Source organism: Miscanthus floridulus, chromosome 18, assembly GCF_019320115.1.
Source record: "Miscanthus floridulus cultivar M001 chromosome 18, ASM1932011v1, whole genome shotgun sequence".
In the NCBI taxonomy this organism is placed as follows: Eukaryota; Viridiplantae; Streptophyta; class Magnoliopsida; order Poales; family Poaceae; genus Miscanthus; species Miscanthus floridulus.
In genome coordinates, this window is record NC_089597.1 from 24,214,296 (window position 1) to 24,231,599 (window position 17,304).

General features: G+C 47.2%; 2 protein-coding genes across 2 annotated transcripts; both read left to right on the forward strand.

Moving 5' to 3' along the window:
- Positions 1 to 205: 205 nt before the first annotated feature.
- Positions 206 to 2,857, forward strand: LOC136521359 (uncharacterized). Its single transcript, XM_066515092.1, has 7 exons — positions 206 to 480; positions 603 to 713; positions 1,119 to 1,187; positions 1,351 to 1,482; positions 2,014 to 2,091; positions 2,175 to 2,300; positions 2,374 to 2,857. The coding sequence occupies exons 1-7, from the start codon at positions 262 to 264 to the stop codon at positions 2,554 to 2,556; spliced, it is 918 nt and encodes a 305-aa protein (XP_066371189.1). The 5' UTR covers positions 206 to 261; the 3' UTR covers positions 2,557 to 2,857.
- A 149-nt stretch (positions 2,858 to 3,006) lies between these two features.
- On the forward strand, positions 3,007 to 4,011 carry LOC136521360 (uncharacterized). Its single transcript, XM_066515093.1, has one exon. It carries the CDS (start codon positions 3,204 to 3,206, stop codon positions 3,888 to 3,890), a length of 687 nt encoding a protein of 228 aa, XP_066371190.1. The 5' UTR covers positions 3,007 to 3,203; the 3' UTR covers positions 3,891 to 4,011.
- The last annotated feature ends 13,293 nt before the right edge of the window (positions 4,012 to 17,304 follow it).

The following is a 17,304-nucleotide window of genomic DNA, read 5'->3' on the forward strand; positions in this document are numbered from 1 at the left end:
ATCCAAGCAAGAGCAAACCAAAGCTGGAGCGGCGCAAACTGGCAAGTCACCCAGAACGCAGGACGCCCACGAACCAAACCACGTCACGCGGCCCACCTGTTCTCATCCCATTGGCCCGTGCGCCCCAAACGCGCCGTTCACCCTCCGATCACGTGACGTGGACGAACTGACGGCTCAGAACTCCCCCGCCACGTAGGCACGCGCGCCGGCCCGAACCGAACCAAGCAGCAGGCAGCGAGCCCAACCAGTGAGGCGAGAGAGATGGCGAGACGCGCCGTCGCCTTGCTCGTCGCCGTCGCGCTCGCGGCCGTCCTCCTGTACCCCGTCTCGGCTGCGGCTGCGGCGGGGCAGAAGAAGCCGGCGACGGCCGCGCGGCGGGGGGACATCCCCTACATCCGGTGCCAGGTGTGCGAGCGGATCGCGCGCGAGATAACCGCGCAGGTCGCCAAGAAGCAGCAGGCGCTCCAGCCCTCCAAGAAGGTACTCTGCTCTGCTCTGCTCGGTGTCGATTCGGGCGGTTGGCTCTTGGCTGGCTGCGTAGTTGGTGTGTGGTGGGGTGGTCGGTGGTGTGCTGATGAATTGGGGACTGGGGGTGCGTGCAGGTGCCGGAGATCGAGATCATCGAGATCGCGGAGAATGTCTGCAACCTGAAGAAGCAGGAGGCGGATTGGATGCTCCGGATCGACATCGTCGAGAAAGGCGACAAGCTCGAGGTAAATTCGCACTGTCTGTTGTTTGTTTATTGAGGTTGGTGTGGCAGGATTGTGACTGAAATTCTTAAACTCAGCAGTTTGATACAAGTGAACTTTGTTATGGAAAGCTGTTGTTTATTCCATTTTTCCATAATATTTGCAGAGTCCTGTGAGTATATTTATACTTGCCTTGTTTCCCCCCTTGTGACACTGGGAACTAGGAACCCATTCTGCACTGTATTCGCCTTGGTGTGAAGTTGTACCTGACAGGAATTATGTGTCCAACTAGTAGTTTCTTTCCTCTAGGCAGCGAGAAATAAAAAACTGCTCTACATGTTTCTGACTGATGTAGCTTCGTGTTTAACTGTGAGGTTTCCGCAAATGTATAATCTAAGTCTCGTACTGATATATAGGTTTGTTTTGCAGCTTGTTGAGCAAGATGAGGAAGGGCATTGCAATGCAGAATGCAAGACCATTGAGCGTGCATGTCAGGAGGTTGTTTGATATATATATTTTTGTAACTGTATTGATTTTTTATGAATCTTGTTAAAGTTTGCCTTCTGATTTTACATTAATTACTAACCATAAAGGAGCAGGCACAGCACTATTTTTATTAAATATTGTCATGTTGAATTTTGCTGAATCGAATTCATTGCAGGTGGTAGGATATGCTGATACTGATGTTGCTGAGTTTGTATACAAAAATAACCCCTCAGTTGATCAGCTGATGAAATTTCTCTGCAAAGATCTTTCGAAAGCGTGTTCTAAGGATCTGCCGCCAGTTCCAAAAGTGAGTCCTTGGAGCCTCCCTTTTCTGACTTTGAGCTTTAGGTGCTAGTATTTCCTAATAAAGACATAAGTAGAATGCTTTGGTGTCAAGCTTTGTTTTAGTTTGACAATACCCTGTTAAGTGCTCATATACAATATTGTCAAGCTGCACCTAAGGAAACTGAATCGCATTTATTATGTAGTCTGCAGTGAATTCAGTTGTTTTCTGACTTATATGTTGAAGTGCTTTGGTGAAAAATGTGGTAGTATGTTGCAAGACTTTTTTTTCCCTAACTGGGAAAGCAAAAGTAGTTATGAACTTTATGAAGTGATAGAATCAAAGACTTAACAAAGGAATTGCATGTTTTCTTTTGAAGGATGGCATTGCATGATTTTGAATCTCACTATAGCTATACTTGTTACATGGCCGTTTCACTTGTAAAAAATAACTACAAGCTGATATAAGTATAGTAGCCTGTGAGGCTTTAGGACATGAGTGTCAAGAAGATAAGTACCGACATCTCATTCGTAGACATCATTATGAATTTTACAGGATCGAGTCCCTGGGGAACCATTTGCAAGGAAGCCATCAAAAGATGCTGAGATGGAAAAGATATTGAGATCAATGGAGGTAGATACTTTAACTTCAGCCAGTTTAACTTTATCCAAGTGGATCCCAAATATTAAAAAAATGCTACTTATGGGTGATGGCAGGGTATGCCAGGAGCCCCAAGCATGAAGATGTACTCCAGGGACGATCTGATGAAAAATAACTTTGGTACTGAAGACGATGATGATGAGGATGATGAAGACGAGGATGACAACTTCCCAAAGAACTTGGTAATGATTCAAAACAATTTGAGTGAAAAATTTCCATTCCAAGTTAAACATCTAATCGCACCTACTCGTGCAGGGAAAAGCTCTGAAAGACAAGGGTTCTCAAAAGAAAGATTTGAAACAGCAAGTCGTGCAACAGTTGAAGGATACCAGTAAAAAGTTGAAAGGGCATGTAAACAAAGTGTCCAATGTGGTAAAGAAATGGTGGAAAGGGGCAAAGAAGCCCGTCAAATCCAGCAAAAGCAAAACTGAACTCTGAAGACCACAGCATTGTTGAATCAGTTCAGTAATTTCACCCATCTCCCAATTCTCCTGGAGCAAAGTTTTAGATGATTTTCGGAAGATAAAGTTGCAGCAAACACATCAAGAGTTTTTGTTAGAGATTTTAGCTACATAAACGTGTACAATTATTTTTTTCTGTTTATTTTCAGTGTACACTAGGACAAGAACTGGACTCTGATGATAGTTTTACCAGGCTAGTCGAGTCCCAATTGGTTGTTGGTGTCTGGTACTCTGTAAAACAAACTACTGTTGACACCAGTAAATTAGATTATTGGCTACGCATAATCTAGCTGTTCACTAACTAATGTCTTACTGTCAAGTTTATCTGGGCTGCTGGAGGTTCACACAGGCAGGCATTGCCCAAATTTGTGCTAGAACATTTGTCCTCTAAAATTAGCTTGTCCCAGTTAAGAACAGGAGAAGTGTTATTCCAGAGCCACACAACCTGAAGCCGAACCGGCCCCTCTCCAGTTTCCAATTTGGAGGCCCCTCCAGTTTCCAATTTGGAAACGGGAGGTTCTCCCCGCCCCGCGGGAAGAGAAGCTTCCGACGAGCAGCTAGCTTCATCATTCCTTCCGGGCAGAGAAATAACTCTCTCCCGTCGCCGGGATCCCGCCGGTGACAATGGTAAGGTGGCTGCCGCCGCCGCCGCCAGCGGACGGCGAGCTACTCTTGGGCCACGACGCCGTCACGTTGTCCTTCTTCGTGGCGTGCGTGGCCGCCACCGTCGCGCTCACGTCGTCCATGTGCTCAGCGTGCGGCCGCAAGCCAAAGGCGGCCACCAATACGGACCCGGCCGCGTCGGTCCAGCCGGCCGGGACGGGCTCCGTCTCCGGCGGCAGCGGCAGCGGCAGCCAGGAGGCTGGCGCCGAGGTGGGGGAGGAGGAGGCGGTGGTGAGGCTGTCGCCGGAGCTGGCGACGCACGGCGCCATCGACCCGGTGGCGCTGCCGTCGTCGACGTCGAAGCGGCGGCTGTCCATCAGCGTGAGCAAGAAACTGAGCATGAACATCCCGGACAAGCTGCGGCTGAGCCGGCGGGAGCACAAGGACCACCATCACAAGGTGGAGTCGGAGGACACGCTGTGGAAGAAAGGCATCATCCTCGGGGAGAAGTGCAGGATCCCCGGGGAGCGGGAGGCGGAGTTCGGCGACCCCGTCGACCCCACCGACGAGATCGCCGCCGGCAGCTTCCGCAGGTCCAGCTACTCCCGGCCTGTGTCGCGGTCGAGCTCGTTCGTCATGTACCAGCAGCCACAGCCGCAGCAGCAGCAGCAGCACGACGCTCCCGCCTTGCACGCCTCGGATTCTTGACAGCCCGAGAGTACGTGTACTACGTGTGTATAGGCGTCAAAGCGGAGAGACTACGCTAGGGTGATGTGAGGTGCATTCAGATTCAGATGTAATTGCTCTATAATTTTCTTCTGTCATCTTATCTTTATGAAATTGTGTGGTCTGAATGCATGGACAATCACCGAGTAAAAGATCCCGTTTGGAACGAATGCATTTCGTATAAAATTATTGAAAACGAAAATTTGGGGATCAGAATTCAGTTAGGGTCTGTTTGGAACGCAGGAATTTCACATGAATTGCATAGGAATTTCACAAGAATCAGTTCAATTTTGCAGGAAAAACATAGGAACAAGAAAAATTTCCCTTATTCCAAATAGGCCCTTATAGTTTGGAAAATTTGGGGCATCGATGACAATACCCTTCAAAGAATAGCACTCCTTCGTAATTGGTGGGTAGATGGTAGGAGGTAGAGGTCTAGAGGATACAAATGGACGGTTGAGAAAGATTTGTCAGCACGCTAAAAGAGTTCGATCGAAGAGGATGATGACCAGATGCCGGCCCTTTTTTTTGACGATGTGATGCAACAACTTGTAGTCATTCTCATCGCTTCAACTTTGGATGCACGGATAAATGGTCTTGATGACAAACACGTACACAAATTTACAAATCCCCATTTTCTCTGAATCACATTTGTGCAGCATTTACATGACACACGGTGTTGCTCTTATGCAATTGAGAAGATGAGCAATCTCTAATTACACTTGCACATGCATATTATTTTTACTTGTCCACATTTTCCCATACTACTTATCTATTGATTCCTGAGATTATCTATTGTCCATATTTATTTCAAGCTGGATAATTAGTCCGGTGTGATCTACTCGAATTGTACCAATACATGCGGACGGACGAGAAAACCTATTCACGTGCGACACTAGTATAGCTGCTGGATGAAAAATGAACAAATGCCATGGCAGATAATAATACGCATCTCCAACCGTGCAGAAACGTAAAACCCGTGAGAATGACGGATGACCAACCACGCAACCACTAGTATTTCTGTGTGCTAAAACTGGCAAGGAAAACCATGTGGTACCGTACTCTCGGATTTATTTCGAACGAAACAGGGCATTGATTGAAATTTAGAGTCTGTGAATCATTTCGGTCATGGCTCTCTCTCTCTCTCTCTGCGCACCCCCCCCCTGTTCAGTCCGATCGATCGAGAGTGTGAGAGAGGTGTGTGTCATGCATGCCCCTAAACCCTAAATGATCTTAAGAAACAAATACAACGAGGATTGCATTGCAGTTGATGAGATATTGCACATGGCACAAGACGTGTCAGCAACGGTATTTGCTTCACTCAGCTAGAAGATGGAAACCATGTCATTAATTAACGCCGCAACACACAGCAAACCAAGCAGTACCAAATACTACTATGTTGATAGTAAATCATAGCAGGACTCCATGAGAACCATATATATAATCCATAAAGTAACTTGCCAGGCCTACTAGGCTAGGTAGGCCAACAATTGACACGCTAGATATAAGCGACAGACAGTGGACGATCTATATATGATGTTTAGACTGATTAGCACTCGAGCTCCGGGATGATGCATCCATGCATGCGATAGCATGAACGAGTAGCTAGCTAGGTCCTATTAGGGCAGTCCCAATGAAAGAAACTAGTAGTTTCTATAACATAAGATATCGCACCAAAAAAATACTGCTTTCCAACCCATAGTTTATATGAGTAATAACTATTTTCTCTTTCTCTCTCCCAACTCTATCTTTTCCTCCAATGGAAGTGTGACACGAGCTCTCTAGAAACTGGTGGTTTCTCCCCAATGGCGATTTCATGGTTTCTTGGTGCATTGGGTCAAGAGTAGACCTGGTTTCTTCATAAAGAAACCATTTCTATGATTTTTGCTCTCTTTCTTCATTAATTACGTTGCCATGTCAGCATTTTGCCTACGTGGCAAGTCATTTAATGAGGATAGAAACCATCATCAATGCATCATTGGGACTGCCCTTACTACTACACCGATTATTAATTTCTTGCGTGGCCGGGCTGCTGGAGTGCTGGAGCCCTGGAGACCCGATGGACGTTGGCGTACGTGGACGATGGTCTCACCAGACCGAGACGATGGTCCACACGGCAAGCGCCGCACACAGCAGGAAGCGGAAGAGGCGGTAGTAGAAGGAGGGCTCGTCGTGGGCAGTGCTGTCGTGGCAGGCGACGAGCATCCAGAGGACGTCGGTGGCGGATCCAGCGGTGAGCCATCCCACGATGTAGGCGAAGAAGGCGACCGGCCGCGCCGGCACGAGGACCGCCACCTTATCAGCATGGGCGCAGGCCCCCTGCAGTGGCAAATACGTAAACATGGTCACCGTCCTTGGTCGATGCGACAAGAATTGAAGAAGCTGCTTGTCAAGAACTAACGGTTTAGAATGCAGAAATTTCACATGAAGGGCCGTATCAGTTGACAAGCGAACGTCGTACGTACCAGCTCCAGCAGGCTGGAGTCGGCCGCGGACAGGGCGAACAGGGCGAGCCCCGCCGCGGCGCATCCCATTAGTAACAGGGCCGCCGCCCACGTCACATGACGCGCGCCACCTGCGCCTGATGCCCCCGCCCACGTCACGGTCACGCGCGTCACCTGCGTCCACGCCGCCGGGCGTGCTGCTGCCGCCGCCGCTCCTGCTGGCGGTGCTGCTGCTCCCGCCGCCGACGACTCCACGGGGACGGCCACCGCAAATGATCCTGCTGGAAGACTTTATCAAACAGGGATGGCGAGGCGATAGGCGCTACAGGACGAGGTGGAGCGCTCATCACGTACCAGCACTGTTCCTCCCGGCAGCAGGATCCATCGTCCCGGCCGTCAGAACAACCAATGCAATTCGTCCCTCCAATGTCCAAACTGATGAGGACTACAGGGTCTTGTACGCACACTCACTCGATCGTGTGGAGCTAGCTAGCACTAGCAGTAGCAGCACTGCGTCTCGTCTGGCTAAAGATTTCCAAACGGGCCGGTTGAAACGGGCTGGCACGAGCCCGGTGCGAAAAAGCCCGACCCTAGCCCGGCCCTAGCCCGCCACAGCCGTGCCCGTGCCTGGCCCGGCCCGGTACCGTGCCCGTGCCTGGGCCGAGGAGTCGGCCCGTAGTGCCGGCCCGGGCACGGCCCGTTACAACGGGCGGCACGGCTCAGGCACGGAGGGGCGCCGGCGGGGCTGCGGGCCTGCGGTACATAAGCCACCCGCCGCGGCTGCCCCCCCCAGTCCCGCACCATCCAAACCCTAGCTCATTTCGCCTGCTCTCGTCTCCCTCGCGCCGCTCTCGTCTCGCTCGTCGCTATTGTCTCGCTCTCGCCCGTTCGCCTGATCCTCGCCTCGTTCCCCTGCTCCGCCGTGTCCATGGCGTTCTCCGGTGGGTTAGGGGTCAGATCCAGTGGGTTCCGTCCTCAATCTCTGCCGCGGCCGCCCCCTAGTCCCGCACCATTCAAACCCTAGCTCATTTCGCCTGCTCTCGTCTCCCCCGCGCCGCTCTCGTCTCGCTCGTCGCTCTTGCCCGCTGTCGTCTCGCTCCTCGCTCTTGCCCGTTCGCCTGATCCTCGCCTCGTTCCCCTGCTCCGCCGTGTCCATGGCGTTCTCCGGTGGGTAAGGGGTCAGATCCGGTGGGTTCCGTCCTCAATCTCCCCGCTTTCCCTCTCTGCCCTCAATCTCCCTCTTCTCTCTCAGATCTGGTGGTTCCCGCCTTCAATCTCCATCTGTTCCCTTGTTCTTCATCCCTGAAAGTCGATTGGGACTCGTTCTTAGCATCCTCGACGCATCTCCATCTTCTGTCCGTCGTTCTCATCGCCGGCTGCCGCCACCTCCGGGGCTCCGGTCTCCGTTGAGGTACCGGGGGTGTGCATCCGGTCCATCTCATTGTCGTTTCCGGCACTCTAGCTCTAGAGGTAAGGGCCCCTACCCTAACCCTAATCCCCTACCCTAACCCCCTACCCTAACCCTAATCCCCTACCCTAACTGTCTTTTTCTGTTGTTGATTGATGCAGCCGTCGAGAAACCAGAGACGGCAAAGATGGCCCCAAGCGTAGGCGACGCCGATGAAGGGGAGTTTGATCACTCCCAGAACGACGAGCTGTGGATGTGCGGGTTAGCCGGGGATGAGGAGGAGGACGATGTCCGCGAGGACTGTGCCGAGCTATTTGGGCGGTCTGCTGCTGATCCCCTTCCCTGTGACCAAGATGCGGTCCCGGTCCACAGGGAAGGGGCCGATCCTGTAACACCCTAGGTGTTTGGCTCCCACAAAATTGCATTTCATTTCATAAACATGTGCATCATCTACCTCATCATGTCATTGTTACTGAAACATGTATATGCAACATTCTCAATTATGTTTGTTTCATACTTGATTGCTTGTGAATGGTAGTTAGTGCAACATGATTTTCTCATACCTTAAAACATGACAACATGGTAGTGTAATATGACAAGTTTAAAATTGCAACAAAGTCATGAAACATGTGAAACATGGATTTGCAACATTAGGGTAATTTGAGTGTTTTGTTGTTTTATCACATGTGATACTTAGAAGTTGGTGTAGCACTTGTGTAGAATGGTTAATTATGGTCTAATACACCTTAACTATACTTAGGGTAATTGATGGGACATTGTTCATGTGGACCAAAATGACTAAATTGCCCTCTAAGGGGAGGTTTGACTTAGGATGACCCATAGAGTGACTCTGTTTGACTGATTAAAAAGTCTAACCTAGAGACCTTGCATGGATGTGCACCCTTTACCAAAGTTGTAGCCAATTTATCAAGGAACAAAAGTCTCAATATGACCATCTCATGAAAATGGCTAGAACATGCTCAAACAGGGCCCACAAGTCAGGTCTCCCTGCTGATTTCAGACTTAGAAAATTTTTCTCCGTCCTAATGCAGTTTCAGTTTGATTGAGCCAACTTTGGCTTGATACAACTCATGATCCATGGAGAATTAGTTGTTGGTGTCTCAAGCATTGTTGGAGCCCTATCTTAACTCTACAACTTTCATGTACGTTTCTTCCACTAACTCATCATGGTTTAAGAGATCACACGTCGTCAAGTCTCACTGTCAGTCGTGCCACCGGACCCGGAATCAGGCGTTTCAGAAAACCTTCAGTGAATGCCGTGGTCGACTGGTTCAGAGGCTGGCCACCGCGTGGCGTGCATGCTCAGCTAGCGCCTCCATGTCGCACGTCGTGCTCCCAGATGAAAGCCAAGCCAGCGCCTCGCTCACTCCCTCTTCCTCTCGCCATTTTCCCCTCTACCGTTCTCTTCCACGCGAGCGCGGTGACCCGGAAGCCGTGGCCGCCGCGAGCCAAATCACCCAAAATCGAGCGTCATTGTCCGATTCCCCTGAACCACAGCACCACCGTGAGCCCCTCCACGTCCTCGACCTCACCGTAACCTCGTTTTTGCCTCAGGTAGGGCTCATCATGAAGGCGGCTCCACCGGGTCGCCATGTTCGCCGCTGGCCGAACTCGCACGTGGCTGTGTCGCTCGAGCCTCTTGCTGCCCCCTTTTTCCCTTGTTTTAGGTCTAGTTAGTGATGTTGATGCTCGTAGGGTAGACCATTAGGGCCGTGATGCCGTCGGCTCGCCGGAGCTGGCTAACCCGCGGCCGTGCGCCGCCATGGCCGTCGTCATTTCCCTTAGCCACCGAAATTGCTACAATTGATGGTACCCCTAGGTGCGCACGGGTGAGGTGAACACACTAGAACCCGTGGCCTCATCGGAGCTGCCACCGGCAACGAGCTACCGCCGTCGCTCTTCTTCCCTCCCCTGTCTGTCTCTCTGACTAGCGGGGTCCGCTTGTCAGCAGCCGCACGTAGGCGGGAGCCGACCTTAGGCCACGCCGTGTTTCTGGGCCACGCTGGCGCGCGCATCGCGGGCCGCAATGGCTTTCCGGGCCGGCCCAGTAGTGGATAGGGTTTCCATTTTGTTTTGTTTATTCTTTTTCACAGATTTGGGTACAGATTCAAAAATATATATCTCTTGGTTGGTAGATCCAAATGATGTGGTTCCAATTTTGTTGAGTCCCTGGTAATATCTAGTTTATATTAAAAATATAATTTATGCCATGTTCTGTTATGAAAAATGGAGTTACTAATTATCTCTTTTAATCATGTGGGAAATAGAGGTAATTATATCTTTTTCTGTGTAGCTTCAAATGGCATGAAATTTTTATGGTGTACTGCTCATATCATGAATAGCTTGTAGTTAAATTTTCATACATTTTGGACACTGTATGTAGGAGTTAGGTAATTCTCTTGTTTGCATGGATGGATCTTGTGTGAATTTTCATAATTTTTCTATAGGTCCAGTAAAGGTAAAATTTGGTGAGTGCTATTCTTATGCTAGAATGATACTAGAAAAAATGTGAAATCTATTGCTTGACACTTTTCAATAGGGTTTCCTAATTATGCTAGAAATAGACCTGCCATCTGTTATTTCTGATACAGCAAGTTCTGCTTGCCCAATTGCTTTGAAATTTTTATGGTAGTCTATTTGAAGCATGAGATAGCTACTCTAATTTTTGTAGATTTTTCTGTATAGTTTTACTATATGTTGCTTTAATCACCTAATTAACTAAATAAATTAGAAAAGGACATTAAATAATTTATTTAGAAGTTGGCACTATACTTTCTGATGTTCCTCTGGTATGCACAATAAGTTGGTAAACTTGGTTTGGTCTAATTATGCTTTTGCATCATCACTAAATATTTAATTTAGTAAACCTGTCATTTCTGGACAGATTCTATGTTTACTTGAATTCGATTTGGTTAACGTAAGAATTATGCTTTGATGTTTATAAATGATTTGTAGAGAATTTCATAAGATTTCTAGAATGTCCTCTTGCAAGTCATTTGAAATTGTAGAACTCTTGTTGTGATTGAATTAAAGAACTGCTTGTTTACATATGAAACCTTAACTGTTGATTTAAGGATGCCTTTACTATTCCTAAGCTTGTGGTAATGTTTCTAGGTGTTAGGCCTTTAATTGAAGATGAGTATCTTTATATTAGGTTATCCAAGTTAGGTAAGTTGATCTTGTTCTTCAAGTTAAGTTAGATACATGTTTTAAAGTGATTTGAATAGAGTTATTCTTAATCGGTAAACGAGTGTCCAGTGATATTTTCGTTAAACACTTACTATTATCCATTCATCATGAGCATCATGTCATTCCTTATGCATCCATGATATTTATCTTGTGCATCGGTATGCAATAGGTGTACCGGAAGGAGTGACACTGCTGGAATTCAAGGAACCGAGCGGGGAGCAGCAGCAGCCAACACCGGAGGTTCAGGAGGTGCAGCCCTCAGGAGAAGTGCCAGACGAGGTCGTCGTTGAGTGCCCGGATCACCGTTCGTGCAACTTTGTGAAAGGCAAGTCCCGGAGCATATTAAGCCTCCTAACTTCTGAAATGCAATTAAAGTATTATTGTTACATATATATTGTTGCATTAAGCTTAGGTGTTGGATGCAAACACTTGCTGCATTGGTTATCCAATCCTTGTCTAGATATTGATACCCTGAATCCTATGTAGCTCAGGCTCGTGTAGTGCTTAGCCCTGCTTAAACGCAGTAGAAGTCAGGTGATTTCCTATCACCTGCGAGCTATAGGGATATACATATGGCATGGTTGGCTATATTTGCTATCGTGGAAAAGAACCTGTCTTAATTTGAATTGAAGACCAGGCGGAGGCTTGCCGGTTTGTAGTGACTCTGTCTGTGTCGCTTAAGGACTGAATCTTGGAGCCTTTTCTGTTCATGTTGAACACATGCCTCTCTCTTAGCTAGCCGGGTCTGGAGACCGACCACGAAGCCGAGTAGCTTACCTCAGGCCAGGAGTCGATAAGTATAAAGTACGCCTCGGAAGGGAGCTGTAGGTGTGAGTCCAAGGGCAGGTGATTTAAAAGTCCTGATCGTCCTAGCAGAAGGGTAATCTCTGAGAGTGCTGGCGCTGATCGAACCCACGAATTTGGTTCTTGAGTTGTACCAAAGGTGACTCACGGCTACCCTTATAAAGTATGCCAGGGTGAGAGTTAGGAATACCCCCTCAGCTGAGTTGAAATTCGATTCGAGTCGCCGTCTCTCACCGGTTAGTGAGAACTTGACGGGCTTATCTCCAAAGTAGATACACTAAATGACATAATGGTTCAGAAATGATGATATGATGATGACAGCCTTATTATACCTGCTATGGTTAATATTGCTTGCTCCTAATAAGTGAGTGCTCTAGTACAGGTGCAAATCTAGTAGACAGGTAAATGATGATAAACTTGATGCGAAGTTTAAATTGGTCACTATATTCATAAGCTCTTTTATGCAACTGTGTCCAGCTAGCCCACCTCATAAGCCTTGCATGACCCTTGGTATCCTTTATTTCTGGTTTTGACGGGTAAGTCTAGCTGAGTATCTTCTCGTACTCAGGGTTTATCTCCCACCTGTTGTAGATGACCAGTTCTACTTTGGTTGCTGCAAGTATTGCCTTCTCCCGACTGGGGATGAAGACTAGACCGTTGGGCACGGTCTCTCCTAGTTCTCGTACCTGAAGATACTTTTGGTGGGACATGACTAAGATCTGGCAATGTATTTGAAACTATGAAGTTATGTACTAAACTATGTTGCATCCTCAAATTTGAACTTGGTTTGTAATATTTTATTTGAACTCTGATGGATGTAATCCGAATGCCACTTGTGAAATATTGTAACAAATGATGTGTTGTGTTGAATCACTATGGTCTTGATTTGTATGTCGGGAGTTGTTTAAAATCTTTCGTGATTTCCAGACTACCGGGATTATGGGAGCTTAAGTACAGGAATTTAACCACTTCGATGATTGTTTTTGTACTTACGTTCTTATAATTTGGTCGGTTCTATTACAGATCCCGATGCCGACGGTGGCGACAGTGAGGTGGCAGGCTCCAATCGGCCTTCTACCTCTGCTGTCTGGGATGATTTTGAGAAGCACTTCAAGAAGGTGCCAGGTAAGGCGAGACCCATCAGGTATGCTGCCACTTGCAAACATTGCAAGAAACAATACTGTGCTTATTCTGCTAATGGCACTAGACATCTTACTCGACATCTTAAGGTTTGTGTTAAGCGTCGTGAGAAATGTCGCATGTCTTAAACTCAAATTGGTTTTAATCCTGATGGTTCTGTTCGTCGCTGGGAGTACAATGTTGATGTAGCTCGTGTTGAGCTTGTTCATATGCTTGCTAGGCTAGATTTACCTTTACTGATTGGTGAAACTGATGCCTTTAAAGATTACATTAAAACTGCTCATAACCCTGCCTTTGCATCTGTCTCTAAGCAAACTACTGCTAGAGATCTGTTTAAGCACTTCAATGGTAAACGTGAAAAATTAATGACTTGTTTGCAAGACAATGTTGTTTCATCTGTTGCTGTTACCTCTGATATTTGGTCTGGAAAGGTCAAAGAAGATTATCTGTCTGTTGTGGCTCATTTCATTAATGCTGATGGGTAATTAGAGAAAATGGTGCTTGGTTTAAGGTTGATTGATGTCTCCCATAATGCTGAAAACATTGCTGAGCGTGTTAAAACTGTCCTTGCTGAGTATGGTATACTTAACAAGGTTTTTTCTGTGACTTTGGATAATGCATCTACCAATAAAAATGCAATGGATAAACTAAAACCTATACTTAAAGAGTATTTAGGTGCTGATCTGTTTTTGCATCAACGATGTGCTTGTCATATTATTAACTTGATTGTTAAGGAAGCATTGGCTGCTGTTAATCCTTTCATTGACAACTTTAGAACTGCGATCTTTTTTTTGAACTCCTCTAATCAAAGAATTGCTACATACAAGAGTTATTGCATTGCTAGCAGTGTTAGACCTAGGAAGTTCTCACGGGATATGGATGTTAGGTGGAACTCCACCTACCTTATGCTGAAAACATTGTTACCTCACAGGAGTACTTTCAGTACTTTTATTGAGGCTAATTACCCTAGACCTGCAGGTAGTCCTTTCCTGTTGACTGATGATCACTGGGATATGGCAACTAAGATGTTGTAATTTCTTGAACTGTTTTATGACTCTACTGTTGCTTTATCTAGGTGTGTACTATCCTACTTCTCCACTTATGATTCATCATATTGTTAAGATTATTGTTCACCTGCATAAATATCAACATGATGAACATCTGAGATCTGTTGTGCAGTCTATGATTGACAAATATAATAAGTACTGGAAGAACATACCTGATCTTCATTCCATTGCATTCATACTGGATCCAAGAGCTAAGATTAAGGGCTTTACCAAAGTGCTTAGAAAGTTGAATTCTCTTTTTAATGTTGATTACACTAATAAGTTGCTGGACACCAGAGCTCTTCTTTTTAGAATGTACAACAGGTATGATGCAATATATGGCTCTGTTAGGCTCAAAAGGGCTGTTCCTGCGTCCCTTTCTGGTAAAAAAAGAACAGCTTGGGCTGACATTTATGATGATGATGAGCTTGACATTGGAGCTGGTTGTTCTTCCCTCCCTCCTAATCTTGATCAGTCCAGGGGTGTTTCTGCCACTTCTTTGCTACAGGCAGCTTCTGCTTCTAACTCTAGTGAGCTTGCATCCTACCTGGACTCTGACACAGTCAGCCAGTTAGATGATGATTTTGACCTCATGCAATGGTGGCATGAGCACAAGCTTACTTATCATATGCTTTCTATTCTTGCAAAAGATATTTTTACTGTGTCTGTGTCAACCATTTCTTCAGAATCTATCTTTAGCACTACTGGCAGGATCATCGAGGAGCGTCGCCGGAGGCTGAACCCTGAGACTGTGGAGGCACTAACCTGCATCACGGACTGGGAGAATGCTGAATCAGACTGCAGCACATGGTGGAGGATAAGGAGCTGAAAGAGGCCTTTGAAGCACTTTATCTTAATGTTGATTAAGTTTCCCATTTATGTAATGGTTCTGTAATAGCTATTAAGACTTGGACATGCTGGAGGCTGGATGTAATGAATTTATGAACAATCTTAGGAGCTGGTTGTACTCTTTTTCTGTTTAGGGTTTCTCACAAAGGTGAGTTTTACCTCAACAGGTTTTTAATGAGGCAGCCATTGCACAGCTCCTACTTTAATTAGTTTTAGTTTTAAAACTTGCCTATTTTCTTTGCTGTTATTTGCTCTTTGCTGTTTTTTTTGCTGGCATTGTCTGATGTTTTTGATGAGTTAGAAGTTATCTCTGTGAACTTATGATTTGAATGAATGTTTTTGTAATTTCAGTGCCAGGGCCGGCACGGGGCACGTTGAGCTACCGTGCCGGCATGGCACGCCAGGCACGGTCCAGCAAGTTTAGTGCCGTGTCTGGGCCTGAACTCCGGCACGGTGGCACGGCACGGCACGGCACGCCTTATTAATCGTGCCTGCCGTGCCGTGTCCAGGCGGGCTAGGGCCGTGTAGCGCCGTGCCGGCACGTTTAGAAATCTTTACGTCTGGCGCCAGTGCCAGGGGACGAATGGCCGAGCATGTATATATATGGCTGCAGTGCGAGGAGGCCAGCTAGCAACGACGATACGGCAGCATCCAACCGGCCCGACGCGAGCCCGATCGGGAGAGGCAGCCGCACGCAGGCGGCGTCCGATGCGAGCTGAAACCGGCAATGGCGCGGCTTTCCCTCTGTCTATCGCGTCGCGTCGAAGGATACGCAGTAGTAGACTAGGAGGAGGATGCGCGGTCGAGATTGCCGCGTACGTGCTCGTCTGATTATTACTAGTATTTTTTTTACAATTGCAACGCGATTTATATGCATGCGTTGTAAATAAACTAATAAGCCTGATGGAAGAGGATGACAGATCTGATGAGTAACTGATATATATGTAAATAAATGGGGAAATCATATCGCAAATGAGGAAATCATCAGCCTGTTCGTTTGGTCTTATTCGGCTTATAAGTCATGGTTTATCAGCCAACGAACAGTATTTTTTTTTCACACCAAATCAACCAACAGTACTTTCAGCCATGGCTTATAAGCCAGACAAGGCCAAACACACATGACGCATATATATAGCAATAACAATTGATGAGGCGATGGCAATGCATCCTCGCTCGGCCCTCGCCGCCTAGTAGTGCCCAACATAAGTCGTGTACACAAGGATTATAAACGCGCTAGGCGCTCTAAGATATGAGATTGATTGATTACATGTGACCGACCGGCCGGGGAATGGACGTATCATGCATGCACATATATACGTTCGGAATTAATTAGTCTCGCACCATGTCCACGGATACTAATTCTATGCATAGACTACTCCGGCCTCCATCCACACAAAAAAAAAACAATTATAAATTTGTGATAAGTCAAAAATTTCTTAAATATTTAATACTATATAATTACTCTAATAATATTTATTTAATACAATAAATGTTAATATTTTTAATGGATTCGATCAAACTCAGAATCGGTTGAGAACCGAGAACTACATTTCTTTTCTTTTATTTTTGTAAACGAGGGGAAGTAGTAGGTCGGAGCGAACGAGAGCACTACGTACACTATTGGTATATCATCACCCAGCGGCCCGCATGTATCGGTAGACGCACGTAACGCAACGCTTCCCAGGGATCGAGTGATCGACCAGCCGGCATGGAAAAAAAAAAGAGTTCACTGCTGCCGTCCACGCGTCCTGACTCGACTTGATGGAGACTTTTTTTTTTCCCAGCCGGCATCGTCCAAGCCGAGCACGCCCTACCGATCGATCCGGGGAGGCTCTCCTAGTCCTAGACTCCTAGTATAGTAGCAAAGCAGCAAAGCCGTGCCGCGGTGGCAAGTGCCAAAGATGGGAACGCGGGAAGCTGCGTGGAAATTTCATCGTGTAGCGCGCGGGCGAAGGGTCATGGCTCAGGAGAACAACACCCCACGCGTGCATTGCCTTGTGCCGATGTTAGTTCTGACGCAGTGCATTGGTTCCGTCCGATCCGAGCTGAAACCGCAAAGGCTTCTAGTGGAAAAGGCTTTGAGGCTTTTACACGTAAGTCATTAAAAACGTTTGTAATTACACATAAGTTATTAAAAAAATTGACTGTACACGAGTGTCATCGTTCTAAACTTCTTTGCTCTCCAAGCTATTCCGTCAGTGTTCTGTCCGTTTTTCACCGTTTAGAGTCCTGACAAGTGGATCCGGTCAGTCAAAACATCCATAATACCCATCTCATCCCTGTCCCCTCTCTCTCTCTCTCAAACTCTCTCTCTCTCTCGTGCGTGCGGCCGGGGCGGTGCTGCTGATGGTGGCCATGAGCTTGGGCGAGCGCACGGCGCTAGGCTCGACTCGGTGTTCGATAGGCGGCCACGGAGGGCCAGCGCCTCACGCGCTTGCTGCACCCACGCGAGGGCACTAGGGGCCGAGCCGCCCTGGGCGCTAGGCGCTGGACGA

Coding starts and splice junctions, on each gene's coding strand:
- LOC136521360 (XM_066515093.1), top strand. CDS start 3,204: ATGGTAAGGTGGCTGCCGCCGCCGCCGCCAGCGGACGGCGAGCTACTC.
- LOC136521359 (XM_066515092.1), top strand. CDS start 262: ATGGCGAGACGCGCCGTCGCCTTGCTCGTCGCCGTCGCGCTCGCGGCC. Junction 1,188..1,350: donor TTGAGCGTGCATGTCAGGAG/GTTGTTTGATAT, acceptor AATTCATTGCAG/GTGGTAGGATATGCTGATAC. Junction 1,483..2,013: donor ATCTGCCGCCAGTTCCAAAA/GTGAGTCCTTGG, acceptor TGAATTTTACAG/GATCGAGTCCCTGGGGAACC.